The sequence below is a fragment of the Oncorhynchus masou genome, chromosome 1 (genome assembly GCF_036934945.1).
Source record: "Oncorhynchus masou masou isolate Uvic2021 chromosome 1, UVic_Omas_1.1, whole genome shotgun sequence".
Lineage (NCBI taxonomy): Eukaryota > Metazoa > Chordata > Actinopteri > Salmoniformes > Salmonidae > Oncorhynchus > Oncorhynchus masou.
This window is the reverse complement of record NC_088212.1, coordinates 19,015,290-19,034,002: the sequence shown is the minus strand read 5'-3', so window position 1 is coordinate 19,034,002 and position 18,713 is coordinate 19,015,290. Positions and strand designations below refer to the sequence as shown.

The following is an 18,713-nucleotide window of genomic DNA, read 5'->3' as shown; positions in this document are numbered from 1 at the left end:
ACATCTCTAAGTCACCCCAAACTTTTGAACGGTAGTGTATATTGTGTCGTTTTTTTTTTCACCTGCAATAACATCTGCAAATCTGTGCACATGACCAATAAACTTTGATTTGATTTATGATTCTGGAGGATAGGGCAGCGGACACGTAACATATGGAGGATAATAGCGGCAACTTGGACAGCTGCATTTTTGCAGTGATTACATTTTTTAAAGGGCTCCCTGCATCCTCTTTATTGTAAGTACATTTGATTTTGATTTGTTCTGCATGTAGATCATGTGTCATTGCTTGTTTTTGGATTTGTATTTTTTTTAGAACAAGTCCTGAATTGCATTCTATTCCCCCTATACAGTGCACTACTTTTGTCCATGATACCATGTGCCCTGGTCAAAATTAGTACACTACATAGTACCATTTGGGACTAAAAGGTCCAGGCTCAAAGGATTACTTTTGTTTTGGTTTAGATAACTAGCAACCTTTATCTTTTCATAGTAGGCTGTTTTGACCTTAGTTTGAAAAACGTGTGAGTGTACCACTGGGCAATACTGCCCAATGCTTCCATGCCTTTGTACATATTTATATATATTTTCTAAGTGCACTTCTGTGTGTCTCAAATCAAATACATATGTCAGGCTTTCTATTTTGCACCGGTTTTCCCTGTAATGTAATGTCGCTTCCAATATGATCATTTCTCCCCCAGTCAGGACACTGATGATGAATGGGAGCCAATAACCAGGCTGGGGGCCCAGTCAGCTGTCCCTCCCTACTGCCACCCCTAGCACCCCCATCCCCTTGGCCAACATCTCCAGCTTGATTGCTGCCAGCATTATTGATTGTTTTGTGTGAGTGCACCTAAGCTTGGCCCAAATCAAATACACTTCAATATGTTCCCAGGACACTGACTTATTGTGTATTGTTGAAAACATTGCCCTGCACCTCTGATATGTTGGATGTTTTCGGACTCAGTTTTGAAAACGGTTAAACCATTTCAGTTTTTCTGTGAAGAAATGTTTGCAATTGTATAACTAACTGTATGTCATACGGAGTACATTTTGGGCCACAACTCCAAAACAATGCTCAGCACTACTTCTTCATGTGATGTGGAAAATAAACCTTATCTTGTGTAATTCCTATCTATGATATGACATTTCTATACAAACTACAATGTGTTTCCTTTCAAACGATACCATCCATATGCATGTGCAGCAAATAATTCCTAAGTTACACACTTTTTAGTTTGGGTATAACATTTCAGGTGGAAATTCACATTTTTTTGCCTGCCAGCTGAAGAGGTTTTAAAGGATGGTCACGGTGCCATCTTCCTCTTCCTAGGTTGTGGCAAATGTTTAATTTGATAATAGAACATCCCTGCTGAGCTTAGCCACGCTGCCCCAGACAACACTGCAGATGCAAAAATATTCAGCAAGTGAGCAATCACTTTAAAAGCAGGTTGAAAATGACATATATTCCCTCTATGATGATATGCATGGAGAAATAAATCAGAGCGCAAGAGGGAGAATAGAAGAGAAATGGGGAGAGACAGTATCACCTGATCTGTCATATCTTAAAAAGCGCAGGGATGTGTCACCTCACGCCTTCAAAAAAAGAGATAGAACCCTCCTGGCACATTTTGATATGAAAGGTTTCTGTGATTGCTAATCTATGCAAAACAGTGACTCATTCATAATGCATGAGCAAGAAGAGATACCAATTTTGCAACGCTTTCAGATTATTAGATATTATCGTGAATGCAGCGGATGAAATATGAACTCTCCTACCTGACCCATAGTAATTACATGAGTGGAGTGGTCTAAACAGCAGTGGTGGAAAAAAGTACTCAATTGTCATACTTGGAGTATAAGTAAATATACTATAAAATGATGGTGTATGGTCCCCAGTGGGGCACAGACCAATGGAATATAATCACAGAACTCCTAATAGGGATGAATGTGTCCCCCCCCCATTCTATGAATCCTTGATTTATTCACTTTAATGCTGAATCTTTAAGTATGAGTGGTTGACTGAGCTTTAACAGGCCGTCAATCACACTGTGATGACGTGATTAAATAGAAAGATCTTCATCCTCTCAAAACCTCAGCAGGATTAAATTGGCAGGTATCCCAAGAAAATGAGTGTATTTTCTATTCAAAAGGCAGTTCAAAGTATGCAAGTTCGATTAGCATTCATTTAATAATAGCCAGCTTATCAAATTTCTGCTTGGATATTTGGGTTCTTTAGAAAGCCAAGTTTAATTGCATTGAGTTCTATGCCAGGTTCTTAACGTGTGTGGTTGCATGATTAAAGATTTGGCATCAATGTTTGCGTCTCTAGATTTACAATAGATGCAATGAATTGTACATATTTCTGATTGAAGCTTCATAACCATGAGACATCAAGTGAAACCACTTCAATATCATTTACTAGCATGTTCACCCAAATGCCACAGTAGATCACATTAATTCCACAGAAGACAACTACACAACCTGAGAAATCATTATTGCCAAAGTTTTGGTGGGGATTTGACAGGTTCAGTTCATTTAACCATAACAACAGGAGCATAGCTGCTTTAGAGTTGGGGTGCACTTGACTCATTCAGTAGAAAATATACATATTTTTTAAGAGTTGGCGATGAGCTTGCCCTATGAGACAGACCGCAGGAATAAAATACAGCCTCAATACTTCCTCTCACTCTTTTTAAAAAACAGGAGCCCAATTTTTCAAAACTGCAATGTCAAAACGTCTCGATTGCACATCAGTCTTGCGAAAAATAATTTAAAAAAAAAAATTGCTGACAATTTTATGCTTTTACATTCCTGGTAACTTTGCCATAAGGGATTTGCTCTTAAACCGAGCAGAGCAGAGATGAGGGGTGGTATAAAAAAAAAAAAAATAAACAAGGCTCTTCAAAGGCAACAAGAAAAAGAGAAACCTTAGCCTGCAATTAAAGCAAGAGCTCCCAGCACAAAGGGGATGACATACTACTGAGCAGGTTTCTTCCGCTACTTCACACAACCAGTTACCTGATCGATGTAATGACATGATTATGGTATGTGGAGTGGACACTAGTCATGTGCTGTGGTGGTCAACGCTCTCTATGTTGATGTAGTTCTGGTAAATCTGTCTAGTTATGTTAGTGCTCACGTGAGTCACAAGGGACCCATTGTTTTTCCAAAGTGGCACCAACGTTTCAGTCCTCTTCAAATGAAGCATGGACTCTGGGGAATTCTGTCACAGATTCCACCACACTGGCTTTAATAGGGTCAGCAGATGCCTGCTTTCACCACAGCCAGTTGCCCCTGGCCCCATCCTCCCGTCACTTCCCTAAAAGGGCAACCTCCCCACAGGAGGGTCACAGAGCCCTAATGAGTGTGTGTGTGTGTGTGTGTCTGTCTGTCTGTGCCTGTAGGCTGGGAGAGGATGGACATGCACGCACACGCACACATTGCTGCCTTGGCAACAGCTAATGGGGATCCTAAGAAACGACTAAATGTTAATGACCACATACTGTACTCAAAATCTCCAACTGACATAGATACCGATATCATGACCTGCAAGGAAAAACATGTATAGGCAAACAGTCATGGCCAAGAACAAAGTGGTATATTGTCTGCCAGTTCCAATTGTGTGTTGAAAGTGAATGAGTCATGACAACATTTCACCAGCTCATTGAGACCAGAGGGATGGTGGTGCTATAGTGATCATGATCACAACATTTCCATAGCAAAATTAACCATTGCATTACTCTTGCTTGAGCAGTACGATTTCTGCATCCCTTAATATTCTTCCATAATGATTCAAACACTGCACACTTTGTGAAAACAAAACCACAAAAAAAATAGATAATTTACACATATTCTCTCTTTTGGCTTTTCATGTCATCTCCAGTGCTGTCTTTCTCCCTCTATCCTTGACCCCCTTTCATTGCTCCTTCTGTTATCTGAAATAATGTCAGGGCCTTCTTAGAATCTATTCATCAGAGCAAAAAGCTGGCACTGACATTGACAAAAAAAACATCTGTGCCTCGCAGGGGTAAAAGGAGAGAGAGTAGAGAAGAGAGAAAGTAGAGAAGAAAGAGGAGCTTAAAATGAAACGGGCACGGCTGGGCTGCTGTCTCCCTCTTGTCCCCCCTCGTCAATGCCATTTCAATTGAAAAGTGCAGTGGTAATTAAATTGCAGCGGGGGTTAGGGGAGACTGTGCAGAGCAGTGACGGGGGCAGCACTGACATAAAGATGACACAATTCAGGGGGACGAGAGGGGCGACAGGCGGAAAGGGATGGAGGGGGGGGTGGCATGTGACAAATGCCGTTCATTCATACACACTGCCAGGTCCACACTACTCAATCTTCATGACATTTAAAATTAAATAAAAATTTAGATTTAAGACTCAGATATCCCCAACTGACCTTTTCCGAAATGAGAAGTTTTCTAAATTAGGCTAATCCATATCTTATATGAATGCAGCATAGGCAGAAATTTATGTTATGCTTAGAGGATGAGCAGTTAAGTAAAACATCATTTGAAGATGCCCGTGTGTGTGTGTGTGTCAGCACAAAAGTAAGCGTGAGTCACTGCACGCCACGAGCTGTTGATCCACATTAGAGGACATTAATCCAGGCTCACTGATAAGCCTTGGAGAGCCAGCCTCCCATTCCTCATGTGCTACACCACCTTTCTCACACAACATTAACACTGATCAAAAACAAATGCTTTTCCTAATTTTGAAAATAAATCAATAGAAATATGGGAAGCATATATACCAGAGGAGGCTGATGGAAGAAGCTATAGGAGGACAGGATAATTGAAATGGCTGGAATGGAATTAATGGAACAGCATCAAATGCATGTAAACCACATTTGACTCCATTCCATCCATTACAATGAGCCTATCATCCTTTAGGTCCTCCAACCAGCCTCCTCTGATATGTACTGAAATACATTGACTCAAGATTAGATTTTTTTCCCCCCTTATACATGCTCTAGCATATCATGGTTAATATAAATAACAAACATGAAAACCAATGTGAAAGGCAGAGATGTAGCCTAGCCTACCTACCAATAGTTATTTTTAAAGGCCTTGCATTTCTTGGTCTGCAGCATGATGCGTCAGACATATTTGATGACCAAAGAAATCAGATAATGGCTGTCATTTTCAATTTCATACTCAGCTCTTGGAAAGAAGAGCTTGAGGGGCTGTCTTCAAAAAAACATGGTCTCACCACAAAAAAAAGTATGGAGAAATACAATTTTTGCTTTGGACCTTGAAAAAACAAATTACCGTGCTATGCTTCTTGAGGAAGTGGTTTATGTAAAAAAAAATGTTTTTTATTTTTAGTCAATGAATTCACCATAACTAGTCTTCTATTGGACAAATAGCTCCTTTAAAAAGACATCCACACACCATTTATGTGACACATAGAACTAGAAGGTTTTCAGTTTTAAAAGGTTAGTTTAACAAATAGTGCATCAGCCATGGCATTGTATTGACACCTGAAGCAAACACTGAATGACAATCTATCGCTCTGACTCGCTCAGTCCCTGTTGCTCTGACTCACTCAATCCATGTTGAGGTTAGTGAATTCTTACATTTTGCTGCCATCTATTGGACAAACAGATCACGGCACCCTCTTTTGAAATTAACAAGACGTCAACGAAGGTACTGATATTCAAAAACAAGACTAAAAACCGCTCACTGAAAAATAACAGATGGACCAATCTTGAGTTGAAAACTAAGCACTAAAGTCAAGGTTGCTCATCTGTCTTCAAAATAAATAATAGTTAAATAATTAGTTAAAAATATTAGTTAAATAATAGTTGAATACTAGTTCTCTCTGCCAAAACCAGTAGCTAGACACACTGCTGAGCACAGTGTTTCTTGCTCTTCTGCAGCATCCGCTTTAGACATTAATGAAAAGCTCATGAAAAACCTAGAAAAACGGTTCAAACCCAGTTCTGTTAATATTATTCATAATATTCTGTTAATATTCAGGGGAGGCTCATACTCCAATAGTGAAAACTAGAAAACCACATTTCAAAGTGACGTGTGATCACCTGCCTAGTTCACCTACAATATTAGTTTCATGACCTCATGAAATGGCATGATTTCAGAGTTAGAAAAATAAGTGATTTGTGTGATGACCTGGTGACAGGGGGGCAGTATTGAGTAGCTTGGATGAATAAGGTGCCCAGAGTAAACTGCCTGCTACTCTGTCCCAGATGCTAATATATGCATATTATTAGTAGTATTGGATAGAAAACACTGAAGTTTCTAAAATAGTTTGAATGATGTCTGTGAGTATAACAAAAAACTCATATGGCAGGTGAAAACCTGAGAAAAAGCCAACCAGGAAGTGGGAAAGTAGTTTTGTAGTTTTTCAACTCTGCCATTCCAATATACAGTGTAAATGGGGTCATATTGCACTTCCTAAGGCTTCCACTAGATGTCAACAGTCTTTAGAACTTTTTTTGAAGCTTCTACTGTGAAGTGGGGGTGAATGAGAGGGAATTGAGCCAGGTGTCTGGCAGAGTGCCACAGGCTCGTATCGCGCGGCCACGAGAGAGTTTGCTCTCGTTCCATTGCTTTTCTACAGACAATGGAATTCTACGGTTGGAACATTATTGAAGATTTGTTAAAAACATCCTAAAGACTGATTCTATACTTAGTTAGAAAATTGTCAACGACCTGTAATATAACTTCTTGAACTTTTCGTCCCGATGTTCAGCTGGACCTGAACGCGCGTTTGGATTTGTTTACCAAACGCCCTAACAAAAGAAGCTATTTAGACATAAATTATGAACTTTATCGAACATTTATTGTGGAACTGGGATTCCTGGGAGTCCATTCTGATTAAGATAAAAGGTACGTGAATATTTATAATGCTATTTCTGACTAAAGATGACTACACAATATGGCGGATATCTTTATGGCTGCTTTGTTGTGTGAACGCTGTACTCAGATTATTGCACTGTTTGCTTTTTCCGTAACGTTTAAAAAAAAATCTGACACAGCGGTTGCATTAAGGGGAAGTATATCTCTAATTCCATGTATAACACTTGTATTTTTAATCAACATTTATGATGAGCATTTCTGTAAATTGATGTGGCTCTCTGCACAATCACTGCATGTTTTAGAACTACTGAACGTAACACGTCAATGTAAAATGAGATTTTTTTAAATATAAATATGCACTTCAGCGAACAAAACATGCATGTATTGTGTAACATGAAGTCCTATGAGTGTCATCTGATGAAGATCAAAGGTTAGTGATTCATTTTATCTCTATTTGTGCTTTTTGTGACTCCTCTCTTTGGCTGGAAAAATGGCAGTTTTTCTGTGACTTGGTGGTGACCGAACATAATCGTTTGTGGTGCTTTCGCTATAAAGCCTTTTTGAAATCTGACACTGTGGCTGGATTAACAAGAATTTTATCTTTAAGATGGTGTAAAATACTTGTATGCTTGAGGAATTTTAATTATGAGATTTTTGTTGTTTTGAATTTGGCGCCCTGCACTTTCACTGGATGTTGGCGAGGTGGGAGACTACCGTCCCACATATCCCAGAAAGGTTTACAATAGAAGACTTGGTTGGCCAGAGTCATGGAGCTAAGCTCCCTGCTACCCTGTAGGGAGGGCATTGGGCACACCCATGGCCAGTGAGTCTCAGTAGCGCGCCAAAACCTCCAGGACCTGCTCTTTCACAGCGAGGGGAGAGTGCTGCTGCACACCTGCTGCACCGATACGGGTCTCCCAGCAGTCATAGCCACAGTCTCTCAAGTCCTGGATCGTGTTCTGGATCACCGAGCACTCCGTTTCTACGAGAGGAAATCACAAAGAAAAACAAACCATCACACAATGTGAACTACATTTAACACCCAACTTGTTTTTGACCCTCTGTTCCTGCTTACTGCACCGGAGGATTCATTTACATCTGTAGAGCTTGGGAGAAGGACTAGGTTTGCTACTGAAATGGCACCCCTCGGAGTCTGCACCCTAGGGTTCTGTGATGCGAGACTCTCACTAGGAGGTGGAGTCTGACAGCCGCTGTGAGAGCTGAACCCACAAAGCCCTCTCTAGCAAACACCAGGGTGCCCAATAACTGGATAATAATGTGTAAACATAGGCTAGGCCTAAAATGCTTGGGGTGAAAATGTGTCAAATAAGGGAGCAATTTCTGAAAGTAAAAGTAGAAAGCCTCCCACCAAGCAGCAAAGGAAATGTTTGCGTGGGATTTGGATTTCAGACTGACCTTTAAGAGGGCATTTAACCTGAACCGCTTCTGTGGTGCTGTGTGGCTCAGCTGGGAAAAACATGGCACTAGCAACGCCAGGGTCATGGGTTCAATTCCCACTGGGGTCAAATATATTAACAAAATGTTTGCTCCCACTCTCTGTACTGTACAGTAAGCCGCTTTGGATAAAAGTGTCTGATATGGCTACTAGACTGTATTAGTAGTAGTATTTATTCAGCTGAAGAACAAACAGTAAGCTAAAGTACATCTATGTGGAGAACAATCACCACAATGCTCATTACAAAGACATGATAAATACGTAGCACGTCAGACAGTGGTGGGTCTTTACAAGGCTGCAGGACAGCAGGTTACATCACTGCATGTTTCGTCCCTGCTCTCGCTCAAATCAAAACATCTCAGGTCAAAGCTGATCTGAGAGCACTGAGGGAACACTTGACAAAACCTTTTGGAAAATAGCTGCAAACCACAAAAAAATGTGCAACACTTGTTTGCTAGTACAACAAAACAAATCAACTTCATTTGGGGCTATATAGTCTATGTGTTATGGGCTGCAGGCATAAGCAAAGGTGGCAGTGGATTTTTGTGGAAGATAAGCGTGAAACACGGGATCCTCCTGGCTAACTCAACCAGCTCTCCTTCTCTATGCCGTCAGTTTGAGACAACATAACTTTTACCTCAAAAGAAGATGACTGAGGGTGACATTTTGGCACACAACCCATATCTTAGCTCACTGTCAAATCAATATAATGAGCCAAATCTACTGATGTGTCGACATACAATCAGCATGCAGATGTAATTTCACAGATTTCGCTCACCGTTAAGAGGTCACACTATTCCTAAAAATATAGACAAGGCAACAAGGCTCTCAGCAACTCTCTGCCCCAAAATTAAGGCCAGGGCCATAGATGGTGGCAATGCCAATGCAGCGTAAGAACACATAACATACAGACGCCCCCACTTGATTACTGTGAGCCAGATGAAAGTGTAGGGAGGCGTTACTAGCAGTCAGCTACAGTACCTGGTCTAAGCAAGGTAATGCCACAGCCCCCTCCTCCGGCACCAGTCAGCTTGCTGTGTAGACCTCTGGCCAGGGTGACCTGGCACAGGGTGTCCAGGGTCGTGTGTCCGACACCAATCACATTCAGGTGGTGCTGGTTGATGTCAATAAGCTCCTATGGGAGACATAATAGCAGCTGTGGGTTTTTACATAATTTCATTTTCAATTTGGTTTGTATGAAAACAATTTTGTTCTGTATTTTGGCTTTTCATGCAGCTGTAGTTTTTACCAGGGGTGCAACTTTGGTTTTAGAAGTGAGGGGGGGGTATAATTATTTTTATAAATTAAGATAAACACTCCAAACAGCATACCCGAACGCTCGCAGGCATCCGCATGGTCCTAAAGCACATCGTTGCCTCAGTTTGTATCACATTCCAATGATAACTGGGGGGGACAAAAATGCAATTTCAAAATGTTAAGGAGACATGTCCCCCGTCCCTAGTGAAAGTTGCACCCCTGGCTTTTACCATGTGTAAGAGTAAGTCAATAATTTCTACGTTATGTCAGACTGGTAGTGTCTGCCCCACCAGAACACACCGTCTATAGGCAACATGTGTTTCCATACTGTACCTCCAGGACATTGTAATGCTCTGGTGTGGGGGTGTCGCTGGCCATCTCTGTTAAGGTCTGCTCACAGGTGCAGGAGACTGCATCCACAGACTCCAGTACAGGGTTTATAATAGAGGGAAACTGGAGGGGGGGAAGAGAACAGCAAATAAAATATAGAATGAATACTTTTTACAAATAATTGGGAATTCAAAGTAAAAGGAATTTAACAACACTAAATATACTTTTAAAAAGTCAGTGCAGACTAAAGCAGCAAATGTCCATAATAACGTCTCATCCAGCGGTTATATCATTAATTAAAACAGTCAGTACAAATTGCATATCAGCACAAAAAGCCAGTCACTCGGTGCTGAGTGAAAAAAATGTAGCTCTTTCCCATAATCACAACACTACCAGTAACGTCACCTATGACAATCTAACAGAACAGAAGTGCTCACACCTGTGGATGTCACCTAGGCAATGGCACACAGGGGTGCTAGCTTAGCGCTTGTTCTCCATGTTTTATGAAGGCAGTCAATGCCAGGCCCCAGAGTGTCTTTCCCATGCAAATTAAAGCCCTGGTGATTACACTAATTACAGGGCTGGGGAGGAGAACAAAGTGTAGACGAGACCACAGCCATTTAGTACCTTGTTCATTTTGTCCTTCACTCCAGCAACAAGTACCTTGGTGCTGCGAGGGACCTTGGTGTTCGTGAGTAGGATCCTTAACATTGGGACCCTACAAGTGGGAAAACATTAAAGGAAAGTTAGCAATATCATACCACATTATGTACCTGTATTTATTCAGGTGATGCTATTGTCAATGTTTCTCCTCATGAGTGGCAATAGCAGAGTGGAGTCCATAGAATCCAAAGAGAAGGAGCACAGACTATATTTTCCATTCATTGTTTGTGACAGCATGGGCAGTGTCAGGAGGTATGTCCTTATTCGAAAGTAGTCCATTGTAACTGCATTGGGGATTTAATGCCACCTGCCATAATTGTTCAAGAGTATAATCCATTAACACACTGACCTGGATGACATTCATTAATCCCTCCACAACACAGTCGACTACTTTAAAATAAGGCATTCTATCACATTCTGTAAAACTGGCAATGTAAATTAGGCCCATTGACCATTTTTACTGCAGTGACATGGAAAGGGATTGGTTTAGTGTACAGTACCTGCTTAAGGCTGTTATCTTCCCAGAACGGTATCTCAATATGCCACCTTCAAGAGTCAAAGCAAAGTGATAGGCCATCAGTCAGATACCATAATAGAGTAATTTAAGCAAAATAGTATTTTCTGGCTGCAAAACAGCCCTCACACCACACAAAGGAATACTGCAGCTGGTGACTGCATTACATGCAGCACATTTCCCCACTGCTAACTGTAACATCAGCCTGCTCACAGAGAACACACACAAGAAAAGTAACTCCCGCTACAATACCGTTCAGTGTCGTTCTGCAGACAGAACATGCTGCCAGATTGTATCACACCATTCATTGTACCACACACACACCACAAAGCTGTGTGCTACCGTGGGGTCTGTGCTGTTGAGTGCACAAGGCAGAGTGATCCGGGTCTTACCCCATGTCCCCACAGCATTGTCTACCCCTGAGGGGTTCCCATGGATGATCCTCTCTCCCTGAAACGCCCACCTGTTAATTAGCTCCATCTCCACCTCACCCCACCTGTTGAAACACATTGAAATACAGAAGAGATGATTATTACAATGAGGATTTACACTGGGCCTTCAACCCCTATCTAACATAGCCCTCTTGTTCCCCACTCTGTGCTTGTGATGAGTCCAGCCCCGCCCATACTGACATGTGAGGACATCAGAAACAAAGTCTGATCTGACTTCCAGAATTTATAACGAACAAGCATCCTCCAGTTGTGGAAATAGATTTAAGAAAATGGGGATCTGAAAACTATCAAAACTATGTAGGTTGCTGGAGAAACTGCAGCCAAACGGAAGCAAATAGTTCACACTGTGGGCAGAATATATTTGTATTGACTGACTGTCTGGAGGGTGGAATAGCATATCCAAGGACTCAGCTAGTGGTGCTGCAGCCGCTACTCTAAATTAACACGAGTAACTATAAATTAAGACATATGGCTTACAATGTTTTATTTGTTTGTTCCAATAAATAAAAAAACAGCTACTGAGAGATTTCTTTAAATAATTCAATGTTAATAGATCCAGTAGGGTATTTGGTGTTAGGTCATTACCTGGCTGTGTTTTCCTGGTCACTCAGTGGAGAAGGGATGGTCCCACTGGCAGAAAGCATGGCTGCAGCCAGGCACACAGAGTAGGCAGCGCTGGACCCCAGACCCGCTCCAGTTGGCAACTCTGACCACACAGACACCGTCAGACTGGGCAACTCCCTGAGATGGACGAGAACTATTTACCACATTCAATCAATTACTGCAAACATTATCAGCATGGCTTTCTTACATCTAGGAATGTGACTGTAGTAGGATTTCTTCAGCCTAGTTGAGTATGGCTGAGTGAAAAACTATTAAATGTGGATGAAAAAGCTAAAAATAGCACTATTTTTTGGGTGTTTAAACACTAGCTACACTAGTGTTTGTAATAGGTTTTAGGGCACTCAATCCCACACAAAAACATCACACTTTGCAACAGCTCCTACAGCAAAAACATCCCAAAAAAAAGCACATTTCCTTTGATCTTAATCCAACTGGCCAAAGGGTCTAGAGACACAGCAGTCCTTTTTATTGTTAACGACTAGTGTGGCGTACATATGTGCATGGGTGTGACTGCAGTAGACTTGCCATTTCTGGGCAGACAAGACAGGCACTGTCAATGCCCATGACAGCTGGGCTCTTTCTGGGCAGACAGGACAGGGCACTGTCAATGCCCATGACAGCCGGGCTCTTTCTGGGCAGACAGGACAGGCACTGTCAATGCCCATGACAGCCGGGCTCTTTCTGGGCAGACAGGACAGGCACTGTCAATGCCCATGACAGCCGGGCTCTTTCTGGGCAGACAGGACAGGCACTGTCAATGCCCATGACAGCCGGGCTCTTTCTGGGCAGACAGGACAGGCACTGTCAATGCCCATGACAGCCGGGCTCTTTCTGGGCAGACAGGACAGGCACTGTCAATGTCCATGACAGCCGGGCTCTTTCTGGGCAGACAGGACAGGCACTGTCAATGCCCATGACAGCCGGGCTCTTTCTGGGCAGACAGGACAGGCACTGTCAATGCCCATGACAGCCGGGCTCTTTCTGGGCAGACAGGACAGGGCACTGTCAATGCCCATGACAGCCGGGCTCTTTCTGGGCAGACAGGACAGGGCACTGTCAATGCCCATGACAGCCGGGCTCTTTCTGGGCAGACAGGACAGGGCACTGTCAATGCCCATGACAGCCGGGCTCTTTCTGGGCAGACAGGACAGGGCACTGTCAATGCCCATGACAGCCGGGCTCTTTCTGGGCAGACAGGACAGGGCACTGTCAATGCCCATGACAGCCGGGCTCTTTCTGGGCAGACAGGACAGGCACTGTCAATGCCCATGACAGCCGGGCTCTTTCTGGGCAGACAGGACAGGGCACTGTCAATGCCCATGACAGCCGGGCTCTTTCTGGGCAGACAGGACAGGGCACTGTCAATGCCCATGACAGCCGGGCTCTTTCTGGGCAGACAGGACAGGGCACTGTCAATGCCCATGACAGCCGGGCTCTTTCTGGGCAGACAGGACAGGGCACTGTCAATGCCCATGACAGCCGGGCTCTTTCTGGGCAGACAGGACAGGCACTGTCAATGCCCATGACAGCTGGGCTCTTTCTGGGCAGACAGGACAGGGCACTGTCAATGCCCATGACAGCCGGGCTCTTTCTGGGCAGACAGGACAGGCACTGTCAATGCCCATGACAGCCGGGCTCTTTCTGGGCAGACAGGACAGGCACTGTCAATGCCCATGACAGCCGGGCTCTTTCTGGGCAGACAGGACAGGGCACTGTCAATGCCCATGACAGCCGGGCTCTTTCTGGGCAGACAGGACAGGGCACTGTCAATGCCCATGACAGCCGGGCTCTTTCTGGGCAGACAGGACAGGCACTGTCAATGCCCATGACAGCCGGGCTCTTTCTGGGCAGACAGGACAGGTTTGGTTCTTGGGTACCAAGATTAGCATTACCCTATGTTAACAGGCCTATATAAATCAGTTGACACTCTTACCTTGACTTGGCAAAGACACAGAGGTAGATGTAGAGGAAGGCTAGGATGGCCATGCTGCGAGTATCCAAGGTTCCATTTGATACACCAACAAAGTTTCGCAGCATCCTGACAAGCTCTGCATCAAGCTCATTCACATTCCCCAGCTCAGCTGTGAGACAGAATGACAAAGACAACATTACAATAAGAGAATAAAACAAAAACAACGATACTTTCAGCTGTTATTTTACAACTTTGCCAATAGTTGTGTTCAAGTCCAGCTCAACTCCAACATGTGCTACATTGGCATCTTGTGCTGATTGATTAACTGAATTTTTTTATTTTACTTACTCATTTGTTACGTTTTTGGGGGGGATTGAGCTCAATGCGCACATACATTGCACAGTTTTTCTAGAGATAAATCAGATCAAGCCTGAACTATGCAATGTAGTAGGGAGTTATAGATTCAAACAGGCCAATATACATATTTTAGTGCATAAAACATGGCAATTAACTACAATGACCATAATGGAGAGACGGAAGAGGAAGCGGGACGTCGGGACGATTTGCAAGAACATTTGGCGGATGGTTGGACATGGCGGAGAGTAGTGCTGGAAAATGTGATCAATATGGGTGACAGTTCTGATGATATGGATCAGGAGGATTAGGGTCAAGGATCTGAATGGTCTGTAGTGGAAAGACATAGGAAGAAGAGAGATCATGAAACAGAAAGCAGTGGAGCATCTAGTAAAGAAGGCATAAAGAGGGTCAAGGTAGGAAGCAAGACTAATAATGTGTCGGAGTGGAAAGTTCTGATGGTGTTTGAGACCACAGGGCCTCGTTTTACACCCTATCCGATTAACCAATGCCGTAGAGAAAGAGATAGGCGAATTCAAACTAGCCCGGTTCATTGGAAATGGAAGACCGCTAATACTTTGTGGTAGCCAGGCTCAGCAAGGGAATATTCTGCTAATGGAAAAGCTTAATGGGAAAAAGATTAAAAGCCATGTCCCTGGTGCTTATGCTAGATTGAGGGGAGTCATCACTGGGGTTCCATTATCTATGTCCATAGATGATATTATAGAAAATGTGAAGAGAGGCAGAGTGATTGAGACCAAAGGATTGATCAGTAGGAAAGAAGGTCAAAGATGTGAAAGCTTATCAGTGCTGCTCAGTACAGATAGGATTCCTTTTTTCAATGCAAGAAATGGAAAGCAGATGTTACTGTCGAACATGCTGAATAATCCTGAGGGTGGATTGTTTCAGCATGATATCAAGTGTAATAGGGTAGGGGTGCTTGATTGGGGAGGGTGATAGAAATTAGTATGGATAGATGTATTTTTTCCTAGTAGCACAGAATTCGGCAGACTATAATTGATCGCACACTCCAGCACAGTAGGTGTTTGGTCTGTTCTTCTTTTACGCCTGCTACAGAAGCAGAAGAATGCACGATCGTGATGCGATAGAGAGAGCAGCTGTTGCTTCGAGAGGTATCACTACCTGAAAAAACATGATCTAAGTGATTGATAGTTGGTTTCAGCAGTCATAAAAGTACGCTTTATTTACTTTGAAGAACTACAAAACAGTGATTTTGTCTGAAATCATAGGCAGCAGCTCTATAGAGATGAGATTACTTGGAATTAAATAAAGTTGTTAAATAAAACAAATGTAATACACACAATAACTGAAATATTTTATTAAAGTAATGTGCATAAATGGTTAATAATTGATAAGCAGTAATGGGTAGTCACTACCATCATGGGACTTTTATTCATTGTTTTATTCTGTGTGGTTAAAGCATTCAACCTTACCCAAATAATCAAAGCCCAAATCCATGAATATTTTTTCATAAAAATAATTTAACCGAAACTACCACAAAAAGCACTAATAGCTCAGCACTATCAGAAGTGGAATACAGCTACTGGGAGGCCATTATGTACCACAGCATGGATGCCAGGAACGTGAAGAGAAGGGACAAGCTTTGTACAACACCTACCTGGTCAAGAGGTTCAAGCCTCTTTGTGTAATGACTAAGGTGTTGGACTGACAGGGACCAGGGTTCAAATCCCACTCCAGTTACCAATCTGTCAGCCCTACAACATCTCTCACCTCCAGAGTCAGGGAGGAGCTGCTTCAACACGGCCACATCCCAGCTGACGAAAGTGTTGATGTTGGGGAGATTGATGCAGACTTTACTGGTGGATGTGGCCTGCAACCGTAGGTATGTGCGCAGGTTCAAACTTACAGCCAGAGCCACCTAGCACGGGTGGGAGCAAAAATACCTCTGAATTATTGTTGTGGTTAATGTCAAATCAATTTAATTTCAACAACCAATCTTTTGGTGAACTGAAAACAATAACACTGCTTGTCCTGGGGGTCATATGACGAACAAATCTCATGAATACATAAAGATGATGGACTGGCATGGACAACTATCTTCAGTAAGATATACATACAAAGTAAATCAGGCTCAAAATATACTTAACAAAAGTATAAAACATAAAATGTAAAGTGTTGGTCCCATAGTTCATGAGCTTAAATAAATGATCCCAGAATTTTTCCATACACAAAAAAAATGCTTATTTCTCTCAAAATGTTGTGCACAAATTTGTTTAAATCCCAGTTAGTTAACATGTCTCCTTTGCCAAGATAATACATCCACAGGTGTGGTATATCAAGAAGCTGATTAAACAGCATGATCATTACACAGGTGCACTTTGTGCTGGGGACAATAAAGGGCAAATAAAATGTGCAGTTGTGTCACACAACAATGCCATATACGTCTCAAGTTGAGAGGAAGTGTGCAATAGGCATGCTGACTGCAGCAATGTCCACCAGAGATGATGCCATATAATTTTATGTTCATTTCTCTACTATAAGCCACCTCCCAATGTCGTTTTAGAGAATTTGGCAGTCCAACCGGCCTCACAACCGAAGACCACATGGAACCACGCCAGTCCAGGACCTCCACATCCAGTTTCTTCACCAGTGGGATCGTCTGAGACCAGCCACCCAGACAGCTGATGAAACTGAGGGGTATCTCTGTCTGTAATAAAGCCCTTTTGTGGGGAAAAACTCATTGTGAGTGGGTGAGCCTGGCTCCCCAGCGGGTAGGCCTATGCCCTCCCCGGCCCACCCATGGCTACGCCCCTGCCCAGTCATGTGAAATCCATTGATTGGGGCCTAATTAAATTTATTTCAATTGACTGATTTCCTTATGAACTGTAAATTAGTAAAATCATTAATTGTTGCATTTATAATGTTGTTCAGTACATGTCTGTTTTTTATTTTCACCTTGATTTAACCAGGTAAGCTAGTTGAGAAAAAGTTCTCATTTACAACTGACCTGGCCAAGATAAAGCAAAGCAGTGCGACAAACAATAGAGTTACACATGGAATAAACAAACATACAGTCAATAATACAATAGAGAAAGTCTATATACAGTGTGTGCAAATGAGGTAAGATAAGAGGGGTGAGGCAATAAATAGGCCATAGTGGCAAAATTATTACAGTATGGCAAATTAAACACTGGGGTGATAGATGTGCAGTAGATGAGTGTGCAAGTAGCAATACTGGGGTGCAAAGGAGCAAAATAAATAACAACATGGTGATGATAGTTGGATGGGCTATTTACAGATTGGTTATGTACAGGTGCAGTGATCTGTGAGCTGCTCTGACAGCTGGTGCTTAAAGCTAGTGAGGGAGATATGAGTCTCCAGTTTCATTGATTTTTGAAGTTCGTTCCAGTCATTGGCAGCAGAGAACTGGAAGGAAAGGTAGCCGAAGGATGAATTGGCTTTGTGGGTGTCCAGTGAAATATACCTGCTGGAGCGTGTGCTGTGGGTGGGTGCTGCTATGGTGACCAGTGAGTTGAGATAAGGCGGGGCTTTACCTAGCATAGCCTTATAGATGACCTGGAGCCATTGGGTTTGGCGACTAATATGTAGTGAGGGTCAGCCAACGAGAGCATACAGGTCGCAGTGGTGGGTAAGTATATGGGGCGGTGGTGACAAACTGGATGGCACTGTGATAGACTACATCCAATTTGCTGAGTAGAGTGTTGGAGGCTATTTTGTAAATGACAACGCAGAAGTCAAGGATTGGTAGGATGGTCAGTTTTACAAGGGTATGTTTGGCAGCATGAATGAAGGATGCTTTGTTGCGAAATAGGAAATCCTCATGCCATTTGCACACTGTATAGACTTTATTTTTATATAAAGTGTTACTGACTGCACGCTTGTTTATTCCATGTGGAACTCTGTGTTGTTGCTTGTGTCGCACTGCTTTGCTTCATCTTGGCCAGGTCGCAGTTGAAAATGAGAACTTGTTCTCAACTAGCTTACCTGGTTAAATAAAGGTGAAATATAAAAAAATACTTACCTTGCCATACACGACAGCGTGTTCTCCGTGGAGGATAGCTTTCCCTGGTGCAGACACTATACATTCCTTGATTTGCATTTTGATAGCAAAATGAAGCCTGCCAAGTAAATGTTGAATTGTTAGTAAAATAGATAACGTTAGCTAGCTTCTTCCAGTTAATTAATCGGGAAACGGTCCTGTAGCTATATATAGTTATACCTCCAAACCACTCCGTACGATGAGGGGTAGTTTTAGAAGGGATAAAGCGTCCTTATGAAGCTGTCGGCACTGTTAAATACCACAATCTTGAAAACATCAAGCGAC

General features: G+C 42.6%; 1 protein-coding gene across 2 annotated transcripts; it reads right to left on the bottom strand.

Moving 5' to 3' along the window:
• Positions 1 to 5,295: 5,295 nt before the first annotated feature.
• LOC135525634 (mevalonate kinase-like) lies at positions 5,296 to 18,691 on the bottom strand. 2 transcript variants are annotated; one of them, XM_064953495.1, is made up of 11 exons: positions 18,609 to 18,691; positions 18,411 to 18,507; positions 16,139 to 16,286; positions 14,054 to 14,201; positions 12,082 to 12,237; positions 11,437 to 11,540; positions 11,031 to 11,076; positions 10,495 to 10,585; positions 9,871 to 9,990; positions 9,262 to 9,415; positions 5,296 to 7,806 (listed from the first exon to the last, which is right to left on the bottom strand). In XM_064953495.1, the coding sequence occupies exons 2-11, from the start codon at positions 18,486 to 18,488 to the stop codon at positions 7,655 to 7,657; spliced, it is 1,197 nt and encodes a 398-aa protein (XP_064809567.1). In that variant the 5' UTR covers positions 18,489 to 18,507; positions 18,609 to 18,691; the 3' UTR covers positions 5,296 to 7,654. The 2 variants fall into 2 exon arrangements, with proteins under 2 accessions (XP_064809567.1, XP_064809485.1); XM_064953413.1 differs by lacking the exon at positions 18,609 to 18,691 and adding an exon at positions 16,914 to 17,088 and having other exon boundaries at positions 18,411 to 18,493.
• Between the last annotated feature and the right edge of the window lie 22 nt (positions 18,692 to 18,713).

What these genes read in the sequence shown, in the direction of transcription:
- LOC135525634 (XM_064953413.1), bottom strand. An exon ending in CTCTAAAACGACATTGGGAG is followed by an intron (nt 16,287 to 16,913) that starts GTGGCTTATAGT and finishes CACCCGTGCTAG; the next exon opens with GTGGCTCTGGCTGTAAGTTT. An exon ending in AAGATAACAGCCTTAAGCAG is followed by an intron (nt 10,586 to 11,030) that starts GTACTGTACACT and finishes TCCCACTTGTAG; the next exon opens with GGTCCCAATGTTAAGGATCC.